Genomic DNA, 22,130 nt, shown 5'->3' on the forward strand with positions numbered 1-22,130 from the left:
CATGCTATTTTTCTGTGGTCATTAAACCTTATACTATACTGTCACAAACCTAGAGAGGAATAGCCATTGGAGCAGCACTTCCCTGTACTGGTTTAAAACTAGGCACCATGTTTATTTTCTACTCTTTAGCTAAATTGTCAAACTTAAGCAGAACCTTTGTATATTTATGACAGTTATCTGCCCAAAGAATGATCATAAAAAAGTCTAGCTACGCAACCTACACACAGCATAACACGTAACAGGTGTAATGAAATAGCACAGCCCTCCCTGTCACGGTGAGTGACATTCTACCAGGTCATGCTAGTCACCAGGAGACATATATGTATCAAGTTCATAAGCAAACAAAGGATATTACCAAGAGAGGAGCTGTTCAGCTTTCTTTGAGATCATCTAATGTCATTCTTTTATCATGTTTTGAATCATTATCCACATATTAGTTACTGGTTAAAGGGAAATGGCAGCATATATGTATGTCCTGAGGTGTGCTCCTGAGTGCTGTCTGGAGAATGAATTGTCTTGAATGACTGCTTTGGGGAATCTGTGTCTCCTCTGGGGAACAGGGCTCCAGGAACAAGGAACTTGCAAATTGTTAGAAGGTTCCTGGTTTGACTACAAGTACAATACTAGTACTTTCCCAAGTGCGAGATGATGAAAGCTTGCATGGTTCTTTGGGGCTTTCTTTCTCTTTTGTTTTTTTTGTTTTGTTTATGTGTTATTTTACCTCTGCTGCTGTGCTACGTACAGTCTCCAAAAAAGGCATAAAGCCAGATACCAGTGCTTTTACAGCAGCGCTCTCTAGAATTAGCTTTCTCATATTCACTTTTCATTATTTGCTTAACTGCTTATGGCTTGGACAGTCATGTCCTGTTTTGAGCCTTTAGTTAGAACAATGGCAAATTAAGTTTAGCCATTGCATACACATTTTCTGTGTATTTTTAACCATGAAAAGGGCATGCAACAAAGAATAATTTTATTTTGTGTGTGTGTGTGTGTGTGTGTGTGTGTGTGTGTGTGTGTGTGTGTGTGTGTGTGTGTGTGTGTGTGTGTGTGTGTGTGTGTGTGTGTGTGTCAACTCCTAGCTGATTCCATTTTAGACAATGGGACCTGTATCAGTGCCTACACCCCAGTGGGCTGATTTGTATAGCAGTGAACCAAGAGTTGGTCAGCAGCCCCACACAAAAACACACACACAATCACACACGCTCCCCACCTCTCGCCCTCCCCCGTACCACAAAGGAAGCTTTTACCAGGCTGTTCTGGTGACCTTTAGTCTTCCATGTTGTTTGAATAGTGCTAAGAAGCACTGGCCGTTGGACAGCAGTCAAACCACACCCATCCGGCACGAGCCGGTAAACCAGCTGCCCTTAAAGTGACACACCTCAGCAGCCACTTTAAGGTAAATTGGGGATTGAAGCAAGCCAGAAAAAAGTTGCTCAACCTTCGACCTGTCTTCCCTTCCCTCTTGCCCAGCTGAGCGTACACACCTATTCACCTCTACCGGCCTGCCAAGCCCACTGAATAGTCTCTCCCACCCTGAAACCCCCTGAAACTCATCACTCCAGAACTAATATTGTCACCCACAATAATACAAAGACACTGGACGATCTGTGATCCATTGTAATTGCAAAGAGACGTGTCTACAGTAAAGCTCTGATCGTGTCTCTCTGTGTGCGGCCAGCAGACCTCCGGTTAATATCTTCATCCAGCGCGGCTCTGATGGGAGTGTGTGCCCCGGCGAACACACTCTCCCACTCACCACTCAGCCTCGCGGTCCATAATTCACACTTCATTATTAGTAGCACTGATGTGAAGAGCTGTTCTGCTAAGTGAGCTGCACATTTTCTCTGAGAACCTGCATAAGTGCACAGATGTAGCCAAAGCACATCTCAGCATGCTGCCTGTACGTTATTGCTCATTAAAAACTCATCACATTTTTATGGTCCTCGTTTTTAGACGTTACTTTTATTGCATCATGCATGGAGCGATAATTTCTCTCCTTTGGTGGAATTTTTATCTAGTGGATAGAGATAATGAGTATTATAAGCAGGAGGTAGAGAGAGAATAAAGACATTGATTTCGAGACATATAAACACCTTCTATGACACCCACTTCTGCAAATAAGAAATAAGATCATGGGTTTTATACCACGTGTTGCTAATCTGATTCCTGTGTACGCAAAGTCACATACCTCAAACACAATATAACACTCACCACCCTTGTCAGAAACTCCAATACATGTGTAAAAATACATCCTTAAGATGTGTACCTTGTGATGCAACTGGTCATTTTATTAGGTAGATGTGTAATCTTTGGTATTTTTACAAGGTGGGAACTTCTGATGAATTGGATGGTCAGTCTGTTGTCATGTGCTGTGAGTTGGCCTCTGTCCACCACTTGTCAGTGGTCAGTTGGTGACCACAAAATACCATTGAGTGGATATTATTTGTGTATTAGACCATTCTCAGTGCAGTATTTGACATGATAGAAGCTTATTCATGGGAAATGCGTTGGATAAAAGTTTAAAGTCCCAGCAGAGTTGCTGGGATTTTTTCACACGCGAGGCTTGTTTCAGTGCTGTGTTAAAAGTGGTTCACCAGCTAAAACGGGCTGGTCAGTAGTGCTCCTGTGGCCAATTAATGACTTAATTAATGACCAATTAATTAATAATTAATTACCTGGGCGCAGGGAAGAAGCAAACTGTAGTCAGTGAATCACCTATATAAACTATTTGTTACAATTTATAACATACAGGATATATGTATTAATGAACAATAATGAAAGCAGGACAGCAATGTGTAATGTTGTAGTTTTGTAACACAAATTTGACAGTTTCATGTGTTTCTGAAAACAAGCAGTTGGATGCTGGTTTGACACTAACAGGCTCTCAGAGGTGTTTCAGAAAAAGGTATATTTCCAATAAAGTGCTAGCTGAGTGCATTTCAAAAGAAGTTTGCAGAGTTCTTTTCACCTATGTTGATTTTTCCTGTGTCGTTCAGCTGAGCTATGGGAAAAAATGCAGAAATACACAGACCTTAAATGGCCTTGGAAGACTTGTGACTCAAGCTGATACCCAGGACGATTCAAGGTTCAGGTCTCCAGATCATTATACAACAGCCTTATCCCTGTACACCTCATTTAAACCCCTGATTTATCAGTGTGTCATTGAACACATTCTTCAATATCTAGATCAACATCTATCTATATAGATGCTGGACAAATCATTATATTTATGCATGTTAGACATATTTACAGAGCTGGTAAGATTCTTACTAAAGATTCTTATATATAATATACATATACATTTATTTAGTTGTCCACCATAGGATGGTGCATGTTAGTAAGAATCCCACCAGTTCTATCTAAAGGCCATCTTAGCTCCTGTCCATCTCAATATTAAATGGTGTCAGGTTTCACGTTAGTCTAGCTGCCAGTCTTTGAATAATGGGCCCGGTAAACATTGTCACTGGCCTTTGTGGGCAGGGAGAGGGACTGGAGAGCTTTCTTATCTGTTTCCATGGAAAACTCTTTTCATCCTTCCTCACTGTTCAGGCCCCGAACCCCTGGGGATAGATAAAAGTCTTTCTCCAGATTTCTGAGGGAAATGGCTGGTGTTAGCGCCAGACACGATCTCCGTTCTGCCCACCTCTCACATGCCCCTCTCACACACACTGACAGGCAGCTCACAAATAACTGTTGACTAAGTGAGTGGTGGGTGGACCCTTTATAAAAATAAAGTGTTATCATTTTTACTGTCGGCTTGCGCCAGTGTATTTTAATCCCCGTTTGATTGCGCTGGGCAGAAGTGTGCTTGGAGGATTATAAGACTGGGATGCATGCTGGGAGAGTGTATTTTAATTACAGTAGCCTGCTTAACGGAGAGCCTGTTTGTGGAAAACAAGGTCCTTGGGGTTTAATTGCCATAAGAAGGTGTTGGTTGATTATGTGGTTGATCGTGTTGAATATTACAGATATGTATAAATGGATTAGCTCTTTCTCTTTGTCACAGTCACTCCTCTCTCCCTGTGTGTGTGTGTGTGTGTGTGTGTGTGTGTGTGTGTGTGTGTGTGTGTGTGTGTGTGTGTGTGTGTGTGTGTGTGTGTGCGTGCGTGTACGTGTGCATATGCGTGCGTGTGTAATGCTGATCACTGTAATTCACTCTGTTTGCAGGGGTTGTGCTGATAGAAATCTCTGAAGTCCACAGAAGGGTTCATTTAGAGCTTGAAGATAATGTAAGTGTGTGTGTGTTTTTTTTTTTTTTTTTAACAAACCTCACATAATAACTGTTTGGGAGAAGGACCATGAAACTCTGCAAAAACTTCCCCCTGCATATTTATTCTCTCCAAGTCCCCCTTTCATTCCTACATGGTGAATCTTACTCCTCTCATTCGCCGAGTCTCTTCTCTGCTTCCTTTTGCCCCTCTCCATCTTGCAGTAAGGTCTTGTCTGAGCCTCAGAGGACACCCACACCCCTCACTCCACCGCTCCCCCTCCCAACAGTCACACTGTCACCTCCGCTCCAATCACGGCGTGGCCTGTCCTCGCAAAAACACACACACACATGCAAAGACAACAGCAATGACAGCCCTCATTAGCACCTTATGCTTCATCAGTGCGTCACTCATGAATAGAGCTTTACATTCAACCTTCATTCATTGCGACATTCAGCACTAGATCCATAAGGATGTCCAGACAAACAAAACAAAACAAAACAAAAAAAAAAAAAAAAAAAACAGGTTGGGGAATAAAGTGTGTGCACCTGCTTGGATAGAAGTGTTTAGCAGAGCAGGTTATGGCATGCCCTGTCTTGCAGCTGAGGCCAGTTCTGATGAAGGCACAGTGATCCATGTTAATGCAGGCAAATGCATGCTGCTAGCTCATCTGCCCCCCAGGGTAACTGATAGACCTGCAAATGTAAAAAACACAAACAACAAAAGAGTCAAGAGTGTGAAGGGAAGGGCTGGTGCTTAATTAAGGCACGTCGTGTGAGATTTGAAGATTCGTTACATTTAACAATGCTTAGTATAAAATATTGGCATAAGTTTGTTGATTTAGAAATCATCTAACTGGATTGTTTTACAATGGTTCACAAACAGTAGCAACAAACCCAAACAAAATAACTACGTGCCTTTACATTTAGCTACAGATGTTATCTAATAAAGCTATTATAAGATCGTCTTACAGGTCTTTCCCACATGGCGCACCAGAGCTAACCTACATCCCTCAGAAAACTGAACTGTGCTGATTCTTTCAAAAACAGGTTTTAAAAAACTGGAAAATCCTCATGCTAAGGTAAACATGGAGAGGCCCCATGAGACACCGTGTCCCAGCATTCCATTTACTCTACAGTACTTTATGATTTCACTTATCCTTCAAACACACGAAAGAATTGTGCATATATATCGTACCTTCTTATCTAAGTCTATGATTACACACTCACGTACACATGCACACACAGTATGTTCTTTTTGTGGGACTCAAGCGCTATTAAGACTATAAAAAGATAAAGTCTCTCGACAGAAGTTTATTTTCCTTTCCTCCACATGGTAACCAATGGCTAAAAATAGAAATTTGTTGACATGAACCTGGAATACATGCTCAGAGGAGCACAGTCCTGACACAAACCCAGGGAATATTTAGCTGTGTGGCATTTCTGCACTTGTGAATGGATCGCCTTTCTGAATGAATGAATAAGTAAACCCACTGTAAGAGAGTTTGAGCGGTATGCAGAGGAGTTTGAGTGTGGGAACTCAGCAGTTTTAACAGAGAGAGAGAAAAACACAGATTACGAACACACGCACACACACACACACACGAAAAAACGGGGGCAGATAGGTGGGCACCACTAGCCGCTGTGGCGGGTTCTGTGATAATGGACTAGCTCTCTCATCATCCCTCAGCACTGTGTCTACTGAACACTGTGTGTGTGGGGGGGTTAAGGTGGGGGTGTGGGGAGAGGGGTGTGTAGGCATCCCCCAGACTCTGACTCATCTCCATCAAAGCCAAACTCTCCAGCTTATAAAGCAGTAGCCAAGTCTGCGGGTGCTACACTTAAATTGTTTTGCGGGTTTGTGTACGTGTGTGTGTGTGTGTGTGTGTGTGTGTGTGTGTGTGCGCTGCAAAGAGTCTCTGTTTACTTCCTTTTGGATAACAAGTACTCACATGTTGTTCCTTCTTTTGATCCCCTGTAGTTTAGACGGTTCCATCGTGAGATCATTGGCGAGCTGGAGAGGAAGACTGACTTGGATGTGAAGTACATGACGGTGAGTGTGGCCATGAACCAGCTCTTCCTTTAGTAATACACAAAAATCATGCAAGGCAGTGGTTCAAGTGTACCACCTCTCCACAGGCGACGTTTAAGAGGTATCAGATGGAGCACAAGATGAGGCAGGACTCGCTGGACAGGTCCCAGGCCGACCTGAAGAAGCTGCGGAGGAAGAGTCAGGGGAAGAACGCGCTGAAGTACGAGAGCAAGGAGAATGAGGTGAGAGACAGAGTGAAGTGAGAGAGAGAGAGTGTGAGGTGAGAGTGTGTGTGAGGTGAGAGAGTGAGTGTGTGAGGTGAGAGAATGTGTGAAGTAAGAGAAAGAGTGAGGTGAGAGAGAGTGTGAGGTGAGAGAGAGTGAGATGGGAGAGAGTGAGGTGTGAGAGTGTGAGGTGAGAGAGAGAGTGAGGTGAGAGAAAGTGGGTTGAGAGACAGTGAGGTGGGAGAGACAGTGAGGTGAGAGAGTGAGGTGGGGGAGAGAGAGTGAGGTATGAGAGAGTGAGGTGGGAGAGTGAGGTGAGAGAGTGTGGTGAGAGAGTGAGGTGATAGAGAGAGTGAGGTGTGAGAGAGTGGGGTGAGAGAGAGAGAGTGAGGTGAGAGAGAGAGAGGTGGGAGAGTGAGGTGAGAGAGAGAGTGAGGTGATAGAGAGAGTGAGGTGTGAGAGAGTGGGGTGAGAGAGAGAGAGTGAGGTGAGAGAGAGAGAGGTGAGAGAGAGTGAGGTGAGAGAGAGAGTGAGGTGATAGAGAGAGTTGGGTGTGAGAGAGTGGGGTGAGAGAGAGTGAGGTGAGAGAGAGTTTTAGAATGTTTAGAGTTGTGAGCCTAACTTTTATCTAGTGTTAAGTGTTCAGGCTTTGGCAATACAAATGAAGCAATATTTGTCATGCCAATAAAGCACCTTGAATTGAAATTGAATTGAGTGAGGTGAGAGAGAGAGAGAGAGAGAGAGAGATATACATGCATATTGATACTTTATGTTTACATTGATGTACAATTTTTTTTTTTTTATTTACTTATTTATTTATCATTTTTATATATGAATGCTTTGACAATACAAATGTGAATTTGTCATGTCAATAAAGCAACTTGAACTTGAGAGAGAGAGAGAGAGAGAGAGAGGTGAGAGAGAGAGGTGAGAGAGAGTGAGTTGATAGAGAGAGAGTGAGGTGAGAGAGAGTGAGGTGAGAGGGAGTGAGGTGAGAGAGTGAGGTGAGAGAGAGCGCATCGCTCCCGCACACTCCTGACGAGTCCTGACGCCGCCGGCCTGCTGAACTGACCACATGTTTATACTGGAAAAATAGGCATTGGACTTTGTGTTATGCTTATGAATTCCTGGAATACACCCTGCCGCTCTAGATCACACACACATGCCCGCACATGCCCACATACACACACACACAATTTCCATACACATGCGTGTGTATCAAATGGTCAACGCGTATCAAATGGTCATCTGTGTGTCATGTCAGCACATAAAATACTTTCCAGAAACTTCACACACTAGAACCAAAACATACACCTGAATTAATTTCGTCTCACATAAAATACAGAGCAAAGTTGAGTGGCCGCCCTTAATACCATCACATGTGACATTCACCTCCTTCTCTAACAACAGAATATTCACGAGGGTGACCTACACAGAGCACATGAATGAATGAATGAATGAATGTTCGATTTATATAGCGCCTTTCCAGATTCCCAAGGCGCTTTTACAATTTAACACAAGTACAAGTCACAGACAATCAAACACACACAGCGGCGAGAAGCGGCAGCCAGTTGCGCACAGCGTACTCTCTACCGGGATCCACAGCCCCCTGGGGGACTGAATGGGGTGCAGGAAGGGGAGAGAGGACAGACCCTAGTGACAGAGCACCATCCTCCACTGGGCACACAAGCACACACACACACACACGCACACAGACACACACACTACTTTTTATTGAACATAGAGACACAGACACACACTCAGGGAGAATTTTTTTGTTGACTGCCAATTTACCTAACCTCCATGTTGACCTACACATGACCTACACAGAGCACATGCTTCTAGGTCTTTCTACCTCCACATTTCTGCATCACAGTGTCTTGTTCTGAAACATCACTCTGTAACTCAGACTCCGTCTGTAAATCTCACAGGTGCATGCAGTTACACATATGTGATCTCTTTTGAACCAGAAACAAGAACACAAGCAGATTCCTTAATCCATATTCATATATGACTCATGTTTTAACTTTTAAACAGAATGTGGTAAATGTTGTATAGGTTCTTATTAGAGATGGCACAGATCTGATACCACATACAGGAATCGAGTTGATATCAGTAAAAACTGTTGGATTGGATGGTGGGAGAAATGTTTTCAAGAAAACTGAAAAAGCCAGCTTGAAAACATCATGAATGTTAGTTTGAGCCAGGTTAGTTTGAGCAGGTCATGTGATAACTGCCAGGTTAGTTCGAGCAGGTCACGTGATATCAGTCAGGTTAGTTTGAGGAAGTCATCTGATAATAGCTAGGTTGAGCAGGTCACATGATATCAGCAAGGTAATTTTGAGCAGGCCACGTGATAAGAGGCGAGATATGTTTGTCTGTACAGCACATTTCATACACAGAGGCAATTCACAGTGCTTCAGCAGGGTTCTTGTGAGCAGATCATATGATAATGGTTGGGTTAATTAGAGCACAGTTTATACAAAACTGCTGAGTGGAACTGTAGCGTTTTCTTCACATTAACGATTGAAACTATTATGATCAAATGAAAATATTCCTGCCTTGTGATGTGATGCCAACATGTGATGACTTGTTTTCTAACTCAGTGTGAGGGAACAGGTTATCTGCCTTCTAGTGAGGACATTTAAATGACAGAGCACTCTTCGCCACCACTGATCTACAATTAAAAAACGTCATTCTTTGGAGTTTAGCCATTGGATTAAGAGCAGCAGAAACGTGACGGAAACAGAGTGGAAGAGGATGCGAGAAAGAACAATCCAACACGTTCAGCCCTTGTTTACGTTCATGAAGTCGCCTTTAGTGTATTAAAACCGTATGAAAAAACGCAAAAACTGCTGAGTTTGCTGAGTTTTAAGACAGACTGGAAATTTTGAACATGACGCTGACATTCAGCTAACGCTGCCCAGAGATGTTTCTCAGTTAGAACAGTGGTGTTGGTATTGTTATCAGGAAAGGTGTCCACTGGGTGGAAGTGTAGGCGGAGTGGAGAGAGACTGGTAGTACAGGTGGACCAGGTAGACTGTGTTCACATACTGGTGTGTGTGGGACGTCGAACAGGCATATGAGCAAACTACTGCTAAAATTCACAAGAAGTATTATAATAATGTCAATATGAAGTGGATCTTGCATTCAGTTATATGAATTTCGGGTGGGTGTGTGTGTGTGTGTGTGTGTGTGTGTGTGTGTGTGCGCACACTCGTGCACTGAGGTTGAGTACAGTACAGCTGAGAATCAAGTAGGTGATAATGACAATGGAATTTTATTTATATTTGCCTGTCATATCCTTGCATAATAATTGAAAATATACCATATGTAATGCATCTCACACCAAAAACTCCCCAAAATAACTGAACCATAGCTTCACCAAGGTGGTTTTTATTGAAAAAGTGTCAGATCAGTATTGATATCGGGTGCAAGATTTCTGAACCGGATCAGTACAGAAAAATTGCCATCCCTAGTTGTCATATTTCAGTCTATCCCATTTGCATCATTCATACAACTCTATCATTATTATTCCTGTCAGGTGCTGGTTGGGGATAAAGGGTTTATTCTTTGAGTTGCTCAGCCTGCCTCAGGCATGACATTTTCACGTTTCTCATAACGGACTCACTAAACAGACACAGTAAGCTCTAGAGGGAGGGAAGTCCTTCTCCATGTATCTCAGCCATGCTGTCTCTGCCTGATTTTGATGTACACCTGTTTAACTCTTTTACTGACTGGTCTCTGTCTCTGTTACATGTAACACACCCCCCCGATTTACTGATTGATTTACCTACGCCCATATTTGCGCTGTCATATGGTCACAGTTTTGTTCTCAGACTAGAGTGGTGTAAAATCTCATTTGTGTTTATCTGATCTCCTTCCTCTCTTGCTGCATGAAATGTAGGTGTCCATAGCAACAGGCTGCAGTGTTGATCACAGGTCTGGTGTGATAAACGTGGAGCTCTTTGTGTAGGCCTTTCCTGTCCATGTTTGTCTATCCTTCAAACACGGAGTCTGTGTCTCATATGTCCCTGTCCCCGCTATGAACAGGCCTCTGGGGAAGCAGAAACTACAAACGCTTACTGCCTGTAAAAATCGCGCTACCTCTTTAACTCAGAGCATCGGGTTGGTATGGTGCTGTTCCTGTGATGTTATGGGGAGTACAGGCTACGTGTTATCACAGCTGCCCAGACTGTTGTCTGCCTAATAGTGTGTGTGTGTGTGTGTGTGTGTGTGTGTGTGTGTGTGTGTGTGTGTGTGTGTGTGTGTGTGTGTGTGTGTGTGTGTGTGTGTGTGTGTGTGCGAGAGAGACAGACAGACAGACAGAGAGCTGCAGCTTGCCTGGCTTGTGCTCAGGTAATTGCCCCGCCGCTCTGAGAGAGCCCCCCCTGTGTTGGAGGGCCTTTCTGGATGGTGAGGTGCTGTGTTTGAACAGGGATGAGGGTCTTATGAGCACAGCCAGGCTGGAGTGTGCTGGCACTCGGCGCAGGAAGCAGATGAAAGGGAGGCCATATCTGCGCTGGAGGCTTTTCCCAGTAAAGCCTTTGGGGTCTGCCGTCGTCTACGCTACCGCCCGGCTCCTTCCTGTTCCACCAAGCTTGGCTGCATTTAGCATTAAATATACCGTACCTGAGACCCAAAAACAATCAAATGAAGTGCCGTTGCACCCACCCAAGAGTTGATCAAAGGTCTCTGTAAAAAAAAAAGAAATAGGAAGTAAGCCTCTATCTCACCTGAAGGGTGTGTGCTGTACATCGTCATGTAAAGCTGGATATCATCTTTGGTATAAAAACATTAACAAGAGGCCCTAGAAGATCACAGAGAGTCGTTGCCCTGTGCTCTGGATAATGTGAGATGTTAAGCTAAAGACTGGAGCCGTTTAATTGTCCCTGCTAGATGAGTCGAGGACATCAAGTTGCCTGGCCATGTTTCATTGGTCTACAAAGATGGGAGCGAATTAAATAGATGAGGAAGGCCTGTCATGGCCTGCCAGTTAGAGAACTGGTCTTGTGACCGGCGGGTCGTGGGTTCGATTCCCAGACCTGAGGCCATGACTGAGGTGCCCCTGAGCAAGGCACCTAACCCTACAATGGCTCACTTGTATAAAAATGAGTTAAAAATGTAAATCGCTCTGGATAAGGGCATCTGCCAAATGCCGTAAATGTAAATGTAAATGGAAGGAGCGAGAGACTTAAAATCATAGCAACAGTTATGATGCCCAGGCTGGCCAAACCTTTTTCTTTTTGCCATGACAACCATCGATGGAGGATAGGTGTGTCTGGCTCTTATTTGTTGCTGTTGTTTTTTTTTTTTTTGTGTTTGTTTTTTTTTTTTTCGTGAGATCACTGAGTTGATCACTATGTGAACTATGACTGTACACATAATCGGTCCCAAAGTGATGCTTATACTCCATGTCATCCTCTGGCTTACGCACGCTATAGGTGGTTTTGTGAATAATGCATGTTTCAAGAAATGCTTTTGGCTTACAAAGCCATGTCATTTATGTCTTCATTTAGCTTCTAAAAATTCTGTACCATATCTCACTTGCATGGCATTCACGCTTAACGATTATTGCTGGAACCACTAAGAAGTTGCGAGGTATCACTATTTGCCTCATTTTTATTACAGCAAAAAAATAAAGAACAGATAACAAGGCACTTCAAGGTGGTCTCCTCCAAACGTGTTGCCCTTTTAAAGCTGGTTTGGTTTCAGGAGGAAGTGCTGCTCCCAAATGACAAACCCTGAAGAAATGGACAAAACAAAAATAAACAAAACGTAGGGCTCTGTTGCCGGCCTGTATCGCTCCATACAAAGTACAATATGACATGTCACACCCTTGTTAGCAGTTCGTCTGGATTGTAATTCATTCATAATGGTGTGGGCTCTAAAAGATTAAAAGTCCATCAAGATGTGAAAGATTATCATCCCAGTGCTGACAGTGGACCTGAAAACAGAATCATCTTGTTATCAGTGTGGTTAATTACTGATCACATACATTTTTCACATACATTACATCTGATCAAGGAGCACAGAGGCGTTTAAGGCGTTTAAACCTTTCCAGGAATCCTCATTATTGTTCTTTATCATCAGCGAGGGGATCCCTGGGTTTTTGTGATTACGCCTGTTTCCACTGCCAACCTTCCTGACTTCACAGATAACAGAAGTTCAATTGACTGGTCATTTTCACCGCAAGGGTCTGTCATGTCGAATGACCATATCAAAAAATACCTGAGCGCCCAACAGTCTTTTACAGTGGACAATATTCAGGCCTTATGTGCACTATTTGGGCTCTTCTTTGGTTTGATGTGAGTTAAAACTGTAGAGATGCGTTGGTGAATGGTAAACAAGTGTGCACGTCTGTCATCTTTCACCTCGCAACAGTGTCTAGAGACCCTCACACATCGGCAGGTGGACATGCAGAAGTTCATAGCAGACGGCTGCAGAGAGGCCCTGCTGGAGGAGAAGAGGAGGTTCTGTTTCCTGGTGGACAAGCACTGCACCTTCTCCTACCAGATGGCAACCTTCCATGACAAGGTCATTAATTCTAACACCTCCACGTGTGTGTGCGCTTTACGTTTCACAGACTCACATGTAAGGCCACAGCCGAACCTCTTCCCTGACACGTTTGCATTTATGAGATGAGGTCAAGGTCAAGTGTTGTTTCGTGAGTTATAATGGAAACGTGAACTTTTTGTGAAAAGGTTTATGTGTATAAAACATAACTATGACTGGGAAGTGAGGAAAAAAAAATAACATTAGCTCAGATTTTGTGACTAAATCTGTAAATCTGACTGCCACCATAGTTTGTTACCTGACAGCTCTAATACTGTGTTCTTACTCTAACCTCTGTCGTTTGTGGACATCTAAAGGCCAAGGACATCCTGACGGAGAAGCTGGCCAGCTGGCACGACAAATGCACAGACATCAATAATGTTCCCGATAGTGTGATGTCAATGATAGAAGGCATGAACACCCCGGTGTCCATCACCCCACAGGCCTCTCCAGCCATGAGACACCACAGCAGGGTGGGCGGGCCCTCACACACCCTAACACTGACCGCCAGACAAGAACACAAATACAAATACACAAAACCTAGTTGTAGTCTCTGTGTATCTCTGAGGTAATTACATAGTGCCATGCAGTGTTAAAATTAGAATTTCTAATTCTAGATTCAACTCCTCACAGGATATGGTTATATTAAAAACAGCGGCAGCATTGGCACAGCTGAATTCATTTGTGCCTTGTTCGATCTTCAAACCAAGCTACTGATCGCCACCATTTGTGTGATTCTTTCACAGAACAACTCAGATGCCATGATTCCACCCCCTGCACCCCCTCTGAAGGCTCAAATCAGTCCACTAGTTAACATGTTTACACCAGACACACCCAAGCAAGAGGACGTGTTGGGTAGGTTCAGTATGCCAAGTTATACTACACCGATTTCTTCTACACATAAAGATTCGACATAATCCTGTGGTATATTTCACTAAGTGTAATGCTTACATTAATCTGTAATGCTTTACTCCTTGATTTCATAGTACACGGAAATAGGAAGCTATTGCTTACCAGAGGGATCAACACATTTAACTGTGTCTCTTGTCCACACATAAATAACAGATCATAACAGTGAAGACAGTGGATTGGCCAGGTCTGTCTCTATGGCTACGGGGCTGAACAACGTGGGCCGAAGGCCCCGGGTGAAGACTATTTTCCCTCACAAATCTGGCAGCAAAGACAACCTACTGAGCTTTGAAGAGGGTGACATCATCACGCTGCTCATCCCTGATGAGAAGGACGGCTGGCTTTACGGAGAGCTGGAGAAGACCAAACAGTAAGTCACATTGCTGTCTGTAATTACACATGTGTGGACAGTAGCTGTTATGGGAGAAACTACTGAAGAGGACATGAGGGTAAATACAGCGTAGGCACTTTTAGTAAAATTGTTGGTGAATGCATATTATTACATATTTACTGAACTGACATTTTCCATTATGAATTGGCATTGATTAAATGGTTTGTTTTAATTATTTTGTTGGGTATTTAGTAAACAATATTGCTGTCATTTTACTAATGAAGAAAAAAACATGTTTATCAGCATTTTGCCAGCTAGCAACATTTTAGCCATCTATTCGAGTTTAAAGTCTATGGTCCTCTAGTTTTTGATGCTTTACAAGAGTCAGATGCATGTGTAGTTGTTTGCATATCCACGAGGGCACCAAATATCTCAACCAGCACAATGTTGTGTTGCACCTGCTGAGGGCTTCTTGTGCATCTGGCCCAGCAACTGAACTAATCGTCTCGGTGGAGAAAGTCTGTGTACAGAATCCTCCACGACTTTCTGCGAACCATCTGTGGCGAAGAACGCCAATTTCATCTTTGTCAAATGAGTCACGTTTCTGGACCTTAAAGAGCCCGTGTAGCTCAAATGGTGGCAGCTAGCTAGAGATGTGGCACACGTGAGTCTGGCGAGTCGTAACGCAGGAGAAATGGAAGCAAGGAGAGCACAGCTGGAGGCCCACGGACACTGTTGTGTGGGAAAAGATCACCTATCTCAACCATGTCCCCAAATAATTATGGCGGCTTTCAGTTGGACAGCTGCAGAACAAAATCTTACCAGATGGTGCAAGCTGGCTGTGTTTTAATAAGATGTTCTTAATCTAATCAGTTTCTGTTCCTAAATAATGCCAAGTGCTCTTTTGCTTTGTCAGGTAGCAGTGCAGTATCCGTGCCAGTGATCTGGCTAGTTGAAGATTATTCATGAAAAGATAGAAACTTAAACTAACAGTAGGAACATGCGGTTTCATTTCAGCATTTAAGAGAGAAACCGTATGGATAAATTTTATCAGCAAATCATATAATACATTCAGGTGACTGCAGGAGACTGCATTTATTTCAAGGAAGTCTCTTCCTGATGCAACATTATGAATACTGCATATTCCTTTTTAAGGGTAGATAGTCCCTTGGCTTAAGTGTGGAGAGAGAATGATACAAGGGCAAACTTGTAGAGGGCCCACTCCGTTTTACAGAGGAGGGAAAAAGCTTTCTCTTTTAGCCCAAGGGCATCTGCAGGACCTGTAGATATGAAGCAAATGGCTGTCTGGCGTCCATACTCAGATAGACAAACATTAACCTTCTCATTCTGAAAATGTAACTCCAGGAAATAAGCCCATTATTTCTGGCTAAAAATGTTCGGTGTACGGAGATGCCAGTGAGATTTACAGCAGTGCCGTGTGTAGTCCAGAGGTTAGTTGGACACCACCTGTGTGAGAGTCATGAATCCAGCCTAATATTAAGTAAAGTTCTTGAGTGAAACTTACTGTTGGCTACATTCCTTCGGTGTTGTGAGACAATTAGCTGTCTTTCCAGATGCCACTGTGACATGGTGACGGTATTGGCTACTGAATATCTGATAGTGACAGTCTCTCTTCTCATCAGAACATCTTATCTTTGGTTTTAAGCCGAACACCTTTTAAGACAAAAATGTACTGCAGGTCAACTGTACGCAGGTCCTACAGGTGGCAAACATCTGTCCCAGCCACGGCATCACAGAACCAGCTCCCACAGCAGCCACGGTCCCTGTTCCACCGCCTGAGTGACGGCCCATGTCACACCACCTTCTCCTTCAGGGAGTGACGGTGCACGTCGTACGCTTTATGTGTTTCTTTGAAAGTGGGTGCAGTTTTCAGGAAGGCATTCTCCAGTTCAGGATGTTCTGAATGGCACTTAAACCTTCTGTCTCTTTTTCAAAAATGGTATTTAATTGCAGAATACTGACAGAATATGCTCAGGGTCTTTTTGTTCTATTTGATATACATCTCCATGAGGAGATGTATAAAAACCATGAGGAAAAACCATGAAAAATCCACTTTTTTCAGTTTTTTCAACAAGAACTGTTCAGGTCTAATATCTCAAAATGCATTACTATCCTTTCTCCAGTGTATGTAACTGTATACTGTATGCAAATGTGTGTTTTTCTTTTGACAGGAGGGGCTGGTTTCCGTCCTCCTATTGTTGTCCGTATGTAGAACCTGTAATAAATAACAGGTAATCAGACTCTCCCTGCACACAAACACACGGCCGCGTCCACGCACACTTCTCCCTTGTCCTCCTGATTACTGTTGATATCGATCAGTTCTCCTGTAAAGGCAAGGAAACTGAAGCCGAGGGCATGTTCTATTTTCATCGCGCTGCGTTTGAAGACCTTTACGTCGCCATTGTCCAAGAGGGCTGTAGAACCTCCACTCCTGAATCCTAAATACGGTGGCATAGAAGACACGTTAGACTGAAGAAATGCATTTCAGCGTAACCCAACTCTCACATACCAGCTACCTCAAAATGAAAATAGTTCATTAAACATTTGTTGCATTAGTCGGCTCTGTTACTTGATGAAGTGGTGGGATTGATGTGTTGTTAGGCTGTGGAATGATTCCTTTAAAACAAACTCAGCTGCACTTGTGTGTGGGAAGAGTGACTAAACTGATATTAATCCATTAGCATATGTGGATCGAATGAGATATTCTAGGTTACACATATGATTCTAAATATGCAGTTATTGGTACTTCACATGTATGAAAGAACATATGGTTAGTGCTTTTAATTATCGGTGGGCACCTGATACTAACAAACGTCAAATCGTTCAACGTAGGGCTGTACAGATTGCTCGCTGTTAACAGGCAAAACCACTGGGGTGTTTGAGAAGAGGTGGCGTGTGTTGTGACGTGTGTCCTGGTGTCGCAGTGTCGTCGGGAGCCTTCCAGCGCGGAGTAAGAGTGTGGCCAACCTCGTGCAGCAGGACGCCGAGGAGAACACGATGGTGCTCCCTCCACCCGACTACAGAGACTCCTCCGTCAGAAGGAACTCCACCAAGTCCCTGACGTACACATACACTCCTCCCTCTGGAAACAAGGTCAGCAGACCTCGAGCCCTATTTCAGCAGCCCTCATCCAGCTCATGCTGAACTCATTTGGTATTGATCTGACTGAAGATGTCCCTCTTTAATCCGTTTAGATTGCATCATATGTAATATTCTGAATACAGAAGGCTAGGTTTAGATTAAGAGCCTATGGAGTTCTATGAGAAACCGAATGGCTCTGATCATAGGGTTCTCGGAATAGGCACGCACATACCCACAAATCACAAAGCTGTCAGCCCAACGCACACAGCGCAAACCCCGTGACTTTGTTCCCTTATTTCTGCTCCCTTGTTATGGGAGCGTACTGGCACAAAGGTGCCGGGCACGCCAGTGTGCGGGTATGATTACATTCCTCATGGCCAAGTGGATCACGGAATCAGGCCTATGTGAAACATGGCTGCCAGAAGTACGACGCTTCCTCCCCTGTACACGCACAGGGGCGTGGCATTAACCACAGGGGCATGGCATTAACCACAGGGGCGTGGCATTAACCGCAGGGGCGTGGCATTAACCACAGGGGCGTGGCATTAACCACAGGGGCGTGGCATTAACAACAGGAGCTAATGAAACACCAACTCCTTGACCGGGAGACACCTGGGGAGCTGCTATACCCGGATATCTGCCTTAATTGGCAACTTTTCAAGCTAACATTTCCATTTGTGCCATGTAGCAGACATTCTTATTCTGAGCAACTAACACAAGTGCTTTGCCGTCTACTTCCAGAATGTATTCCGTCCAGTGAAATAGGTTGAACTGGGATACTGCTAGACACAAGAGTTAATGCTGACACCTAGAAAGAATTTAAAAAGTTTATTAACAACTTTTGTTGTACTTTTATAGAAATGCTGTAGTTAGCCTCGATGTTTCACAAGGATGAACAGAACACGTTTAAACCTAGCCCTGGCCTTTACATGCATGCAAATCTTTAACAAAACTTGGGCGCATATTCTTGTCTACGGTGGTATCGAGGCTCTATTTAAATAATTTTGTTTACGCAGACAAATGCCACTGTTGTCAATAGCCAAGATCCCCTATAAATGATATCGTCATGTATCATAGATTTACTGTACTGAATGAATCGTACTGAATGAATCGTTGTACTGAATGATTCACTGCACTGCACTGTACATGCTAAGGCCACTGTATTGTTCTCCGGTTAATTCTGGAGGTGTGGTGTGACGTATACCCTTACCTCTTCTCTCCCCGTTAAGTTAGCGGGCACAGTGAGCTCTGTGATATTTGCGCAGTCTTAGTTTCTGTCAGGCGAGGCTGTGAGCAGCACACGGAAACAGGGAGCAACTGAGCAGCGTTAGCGTGCGGGCCCCGTGGCAGGGTCTGACGGCCCAGGTTGTGAAAGGGGACACTCCTCTCTGAAGCCAGTGAAATATTCATTGCCCACCCAATCCTCCGGTGAGCCCCAGAGCCTCAGGCAGCTAGCCGTACTTCCGGCCCATGGCTCAAGCTCACCGATGGAATTCCACACTGAGCTCAACCTGAAACCGCCCCCCACCCCCCTGCACTGGACAGGGGTCATTCAGCAGAGAGCCCTCCTCCTCCTGCTCGTGCAGCTAACTCACCTGGCTGCTTGAAACGAAAGGCTAGAATAGCACAATCACACTGCTTGCTGTGCGTGTAATTAGGTTTTATATTGCATTACTGCATACGAACACGCGTTTTTCACAATCAAAATAAGAGTAGCTCCATAGGTGCGGAGGCCCGTCGTCCAACACCTGTCCTCTCTGCTGAGGCCTGGCTCACTCGAGTGGCTAAACAGGGCCTCGTGCCATGTGATTACTCAAGCAGGGCTGGGCTCTGTGCTGTGAATAGCCCTGGAACAGTGATGCAAGGACAGAGACGATGCTTCAAGACTTTCATTGTCATAACGGCGTCAACAGGCCGCCTTTCTCCACACGGCACGTTTCCTCAGATGATGTCAGGAGCAGAGCAGAGAAGGTGTTCCTCACCTGGTTTTCTACTGAGGTGAGAGGAGGTTAAGAGAACGGAAGACAGGGAACGGAGGGGCAAATCGAGCACAAATCAGGACAAGCAAGGGCTGTCCGGCACTGGAGAGGACGCCGCGTTGCGGGGGGCATGGACACGGCTGGCGCACACGCCCACTGAGATAAGCTCTCTTCCTCAGCTTCAGGCAGAAAGGCTCTCCCTGGGTTCTTGGAAAGATCATTCTTTTTAGTGGCTTGCTGCAGTCACCAGACACCTGACTTTGTAACAGTGGTCAAGAGCACACCAGGCACACATGGCCTCCAGCCGCCAAACAGACGATGTCTTACACAGTGCCATGCACGCCAGGGACTCCCTGATTAGATTGCAGACCAAGTGACACAGCTGAATGGGGGTGCTATTCAAATGTGGTGGGCTGGTTTGTGCTGAGGACTGACGTGAGTAGACGGTAGCTGCCATCTAGTGGCGATGTTTTGCCAATGCACCACATATTGAAGACTCCCAATTTATTTATTTTTTTTACCCCAATCTTGTTTTTACTCAATTTCACTAGATTTCTATTACAAACGCAGTGTCTTAATGTTCTTGCACTGCATAAATGAGGCATTTCTGTGTGGGAATGCTGATAAAGTAGTACATTAAGAAAAGGTGAAATAAGAAAAAATATACTGTTGCACCTCACTGTCACACCTTAGGACAGGGTATCCTCTTTTCAGTTCATATAACGGACATAAATAAATCTAAATAGGTGCTGTACTGCAAGTGGATTTGAGGTTAAAATTGACTAGTCCTTCAGGGAGGGCCAGATTGCAGTGTGCCTATGGGGTGATGTTTCGTGCTACAGACAGAAATGTTTTGTTATTGTTTGGGGTTTTTTTCATTTTTATTTTTTACTTCCAAAGTAACACTCGTTTAGTGAACACATTAGGGGACTTTCAGTGTGGTAAGAGGTGCCTCCCTGACCAAAGTCAGACAGTTTGGTAATATCTCTTGCACAAACACATCTTATTCAACTCGTTAGATTATTGCTCTGGTCTGCAGAGTTGCAGAAGCAGAGAAATAGCTAAACTGTGTTTGACCGAGTTGAACTCCTCCAGAGAATCTGACAACACGTTTTGGACTTTTATGTCAACGAGTGCAGTGAGTGCTTGCATAAGTATCTCTACCTCTACAAAGGGCATGCTGAGATGATGTTTGTCCTGTGTTCCTCAAAGGGTTCTCAGCCAAACGGAACTGCCAAACCTCCTTTTCTTGGGTGAGTACGGAGCTCATGAATTTTAACAAATCTGCCATCTTTTTATGAGGTGGAGTCTTATGCAAATTGCAGTGTCAACAGAAGGAAATAGTGATGATTTCAAATTCAAATGCAGAATATATGTTAACCAGTGCATAAACAATTTTCTCACTGTTATGCAATATGTTGATTACCATTCAGTCTCACAGCTCAGAAGAGCTTGCGCCCACCTGACCCAGATGTCAGTAATGACGAGTGTCTCTTCCTCAGGGGAGGGAACCCTTTTGCTACAGTGAAGTTGCGGCCCACGGTCACCAACGACAGATCGGCCCCCATCATCTGATGAACACCACTGCTGGCTTTAGACACACGGCCATCTCCACCATCTTTCAACACGCCCAGCGCCTCCATTGTGAAAGTCGCATCTAAACCCACCGTAGGAAGACGCAGCACCCCTCTCATCAGCAAACCCCAGCATCACACGGGAGCTCAGCAACAGGCCTTGGTGGACACGCAAGAACCTCCATGAGACACGCCATGTTTGTTTAAACCAGCATTTCACTCAACGTTCATAATCATTACATCATGGCAACCCCCACATTTCATACCTAATAAAAGCCAATATACATGTGTTGTTTTTTTTGTATGAGTGAATGACTTGCATATCTTTCAAGGTCAGGGGAACTTTGATAGTGCTGCAGCAAGGGAGATCACCCCAGGTCCGGAAGAGCAAGATTTGTGCTAGGAAACTGCCCTCTACCAAGAGCAAATGGCTGTGTGTGTGTGTGTGTGTGTGTGCGCGCATGTTTTATCCCAGGCCTGAACTCCTAGCTTGGACCCAGATGTTTGCTTTTGAAGATGAAGTGTCACACTATACATACCACGTGTTGAATTGGACTGGTTGTTTAACACTGAAGTTCCCGTTGCCATAGAACTGTTGAATAGAGCACTGAAGCACTGAATTTGGTGAAGAGACTGAGTCATGTCGCAGTTGTAATTATGCAGGAGTAAATACAATATTTAAAATTTAAAACTTCTCATGGTACACTAGGATTAAAGATTTGGTCTTGTTCCAAATGCCTGATACGAGTGTTTAGACGACAAGGCTTTGTCGATGTCATACAGTAGCAGCATATATAAATTGTATTTATCACCAGTCTTTTTTTTTTTCTAATCAGAAGACATTTGCCTTATTATTGTCAATGAAAATGGCTTCTCTTTTTCTGTGAGTGTATGCAGCTCTTAAGAGTAAATCACGTCTGAGAATCACTAACGCAGACAGTAACTGAACCTGACGCTTCAAGGGAGTTGTTCATTTACCGTTCCAACTCAGACCTTTCTTGCACCGTATTTTCTCCCATGCCCTGTGCATCATTGCTGTATAAAAATAAATCTTTTATTACTAGATTTGTCATTCTTAAATCTATTTTGACATGTGTCAATAATAGCCCAGTGCATACATGGCTGCAGTTAAAGCGCATTGTGATATTGTGCCAAGTCTAAAGGTCAAGTGTTTGGCTGCTGTTAATGTTTGGAAATGTGTTGCTGCTCAGACTAAA

General features: G+C 44.0%; 1 protein-coding gene across 1 annotated transcript in view; it reads left to right on the top strand.

Annotated features, from left to right (window-relative positions):
- The window catches only part of baiap2l1b (BAR/IMD domain containing adaptor protein 2 like 1b), a 34,248-nt gene extending 12,270 nt beyond the window's left edge, over positions 1–21,978 (top strand). Inside the window, exons 4-14 of the mRNA XM_076996829.1 lie at positions 4,168–4,229; positions 6,189–6,260; positions 6,347–6,481; positions 12,848–13,000; positions 13,336–13,491; positions 13,765–13,873; positions 14,084–14,297; positions 16,451–16,510; positions 17,204–17,372; positions 20,552–20,592; positions 20,842–21,978. Coding sequence (XP_076852944.1) covers positions 4,168–4,229; positions 6,189–6,260; positions 6,347–6,481; positions 12,848–13,000; positions 13,336–13,491; positions 13,765–13,873; positions 14,084–14,297; positions 16,451–16,510; positions 17,204–17,372; positions 20,552–20,592; positions 20,842–20,914 — 1,244 coding nt within the window. The 3' untranslated portion in view covers positions 20,915–21,978. The remainder of the gene's footprint in view (positions 1–4,167; positions 4,230–6,188; positions 6,261–6,346; positions 6,482–12,847; positions 13,001–13,335; positions 13,492–13,764; positions 13,874–14,083; positions 14,298–16,450; positions 16,511–17,203; positions 17,373–20,551; positions 20,593–20,841) is intronic.
- The last annotated feature ends 152 nt before the right edge of the window (positions 21,979–22,130 follow it).

Source organism: Brachyhypopomus gauderio, chromosome 2, assembly GCF_052324685.1.
Source record: "Brachyhypopomus gauderio isolate BG-103 chromosome 2, BGAUD_0.2, whole genome shotgun sequence".
NCBI lineage: Eukaryota > Metazoa > Chordata > Actinopteri > Gymnotiformes > Hypopomidae > Brachyhypopomus > Brachyhypopomus gauderio.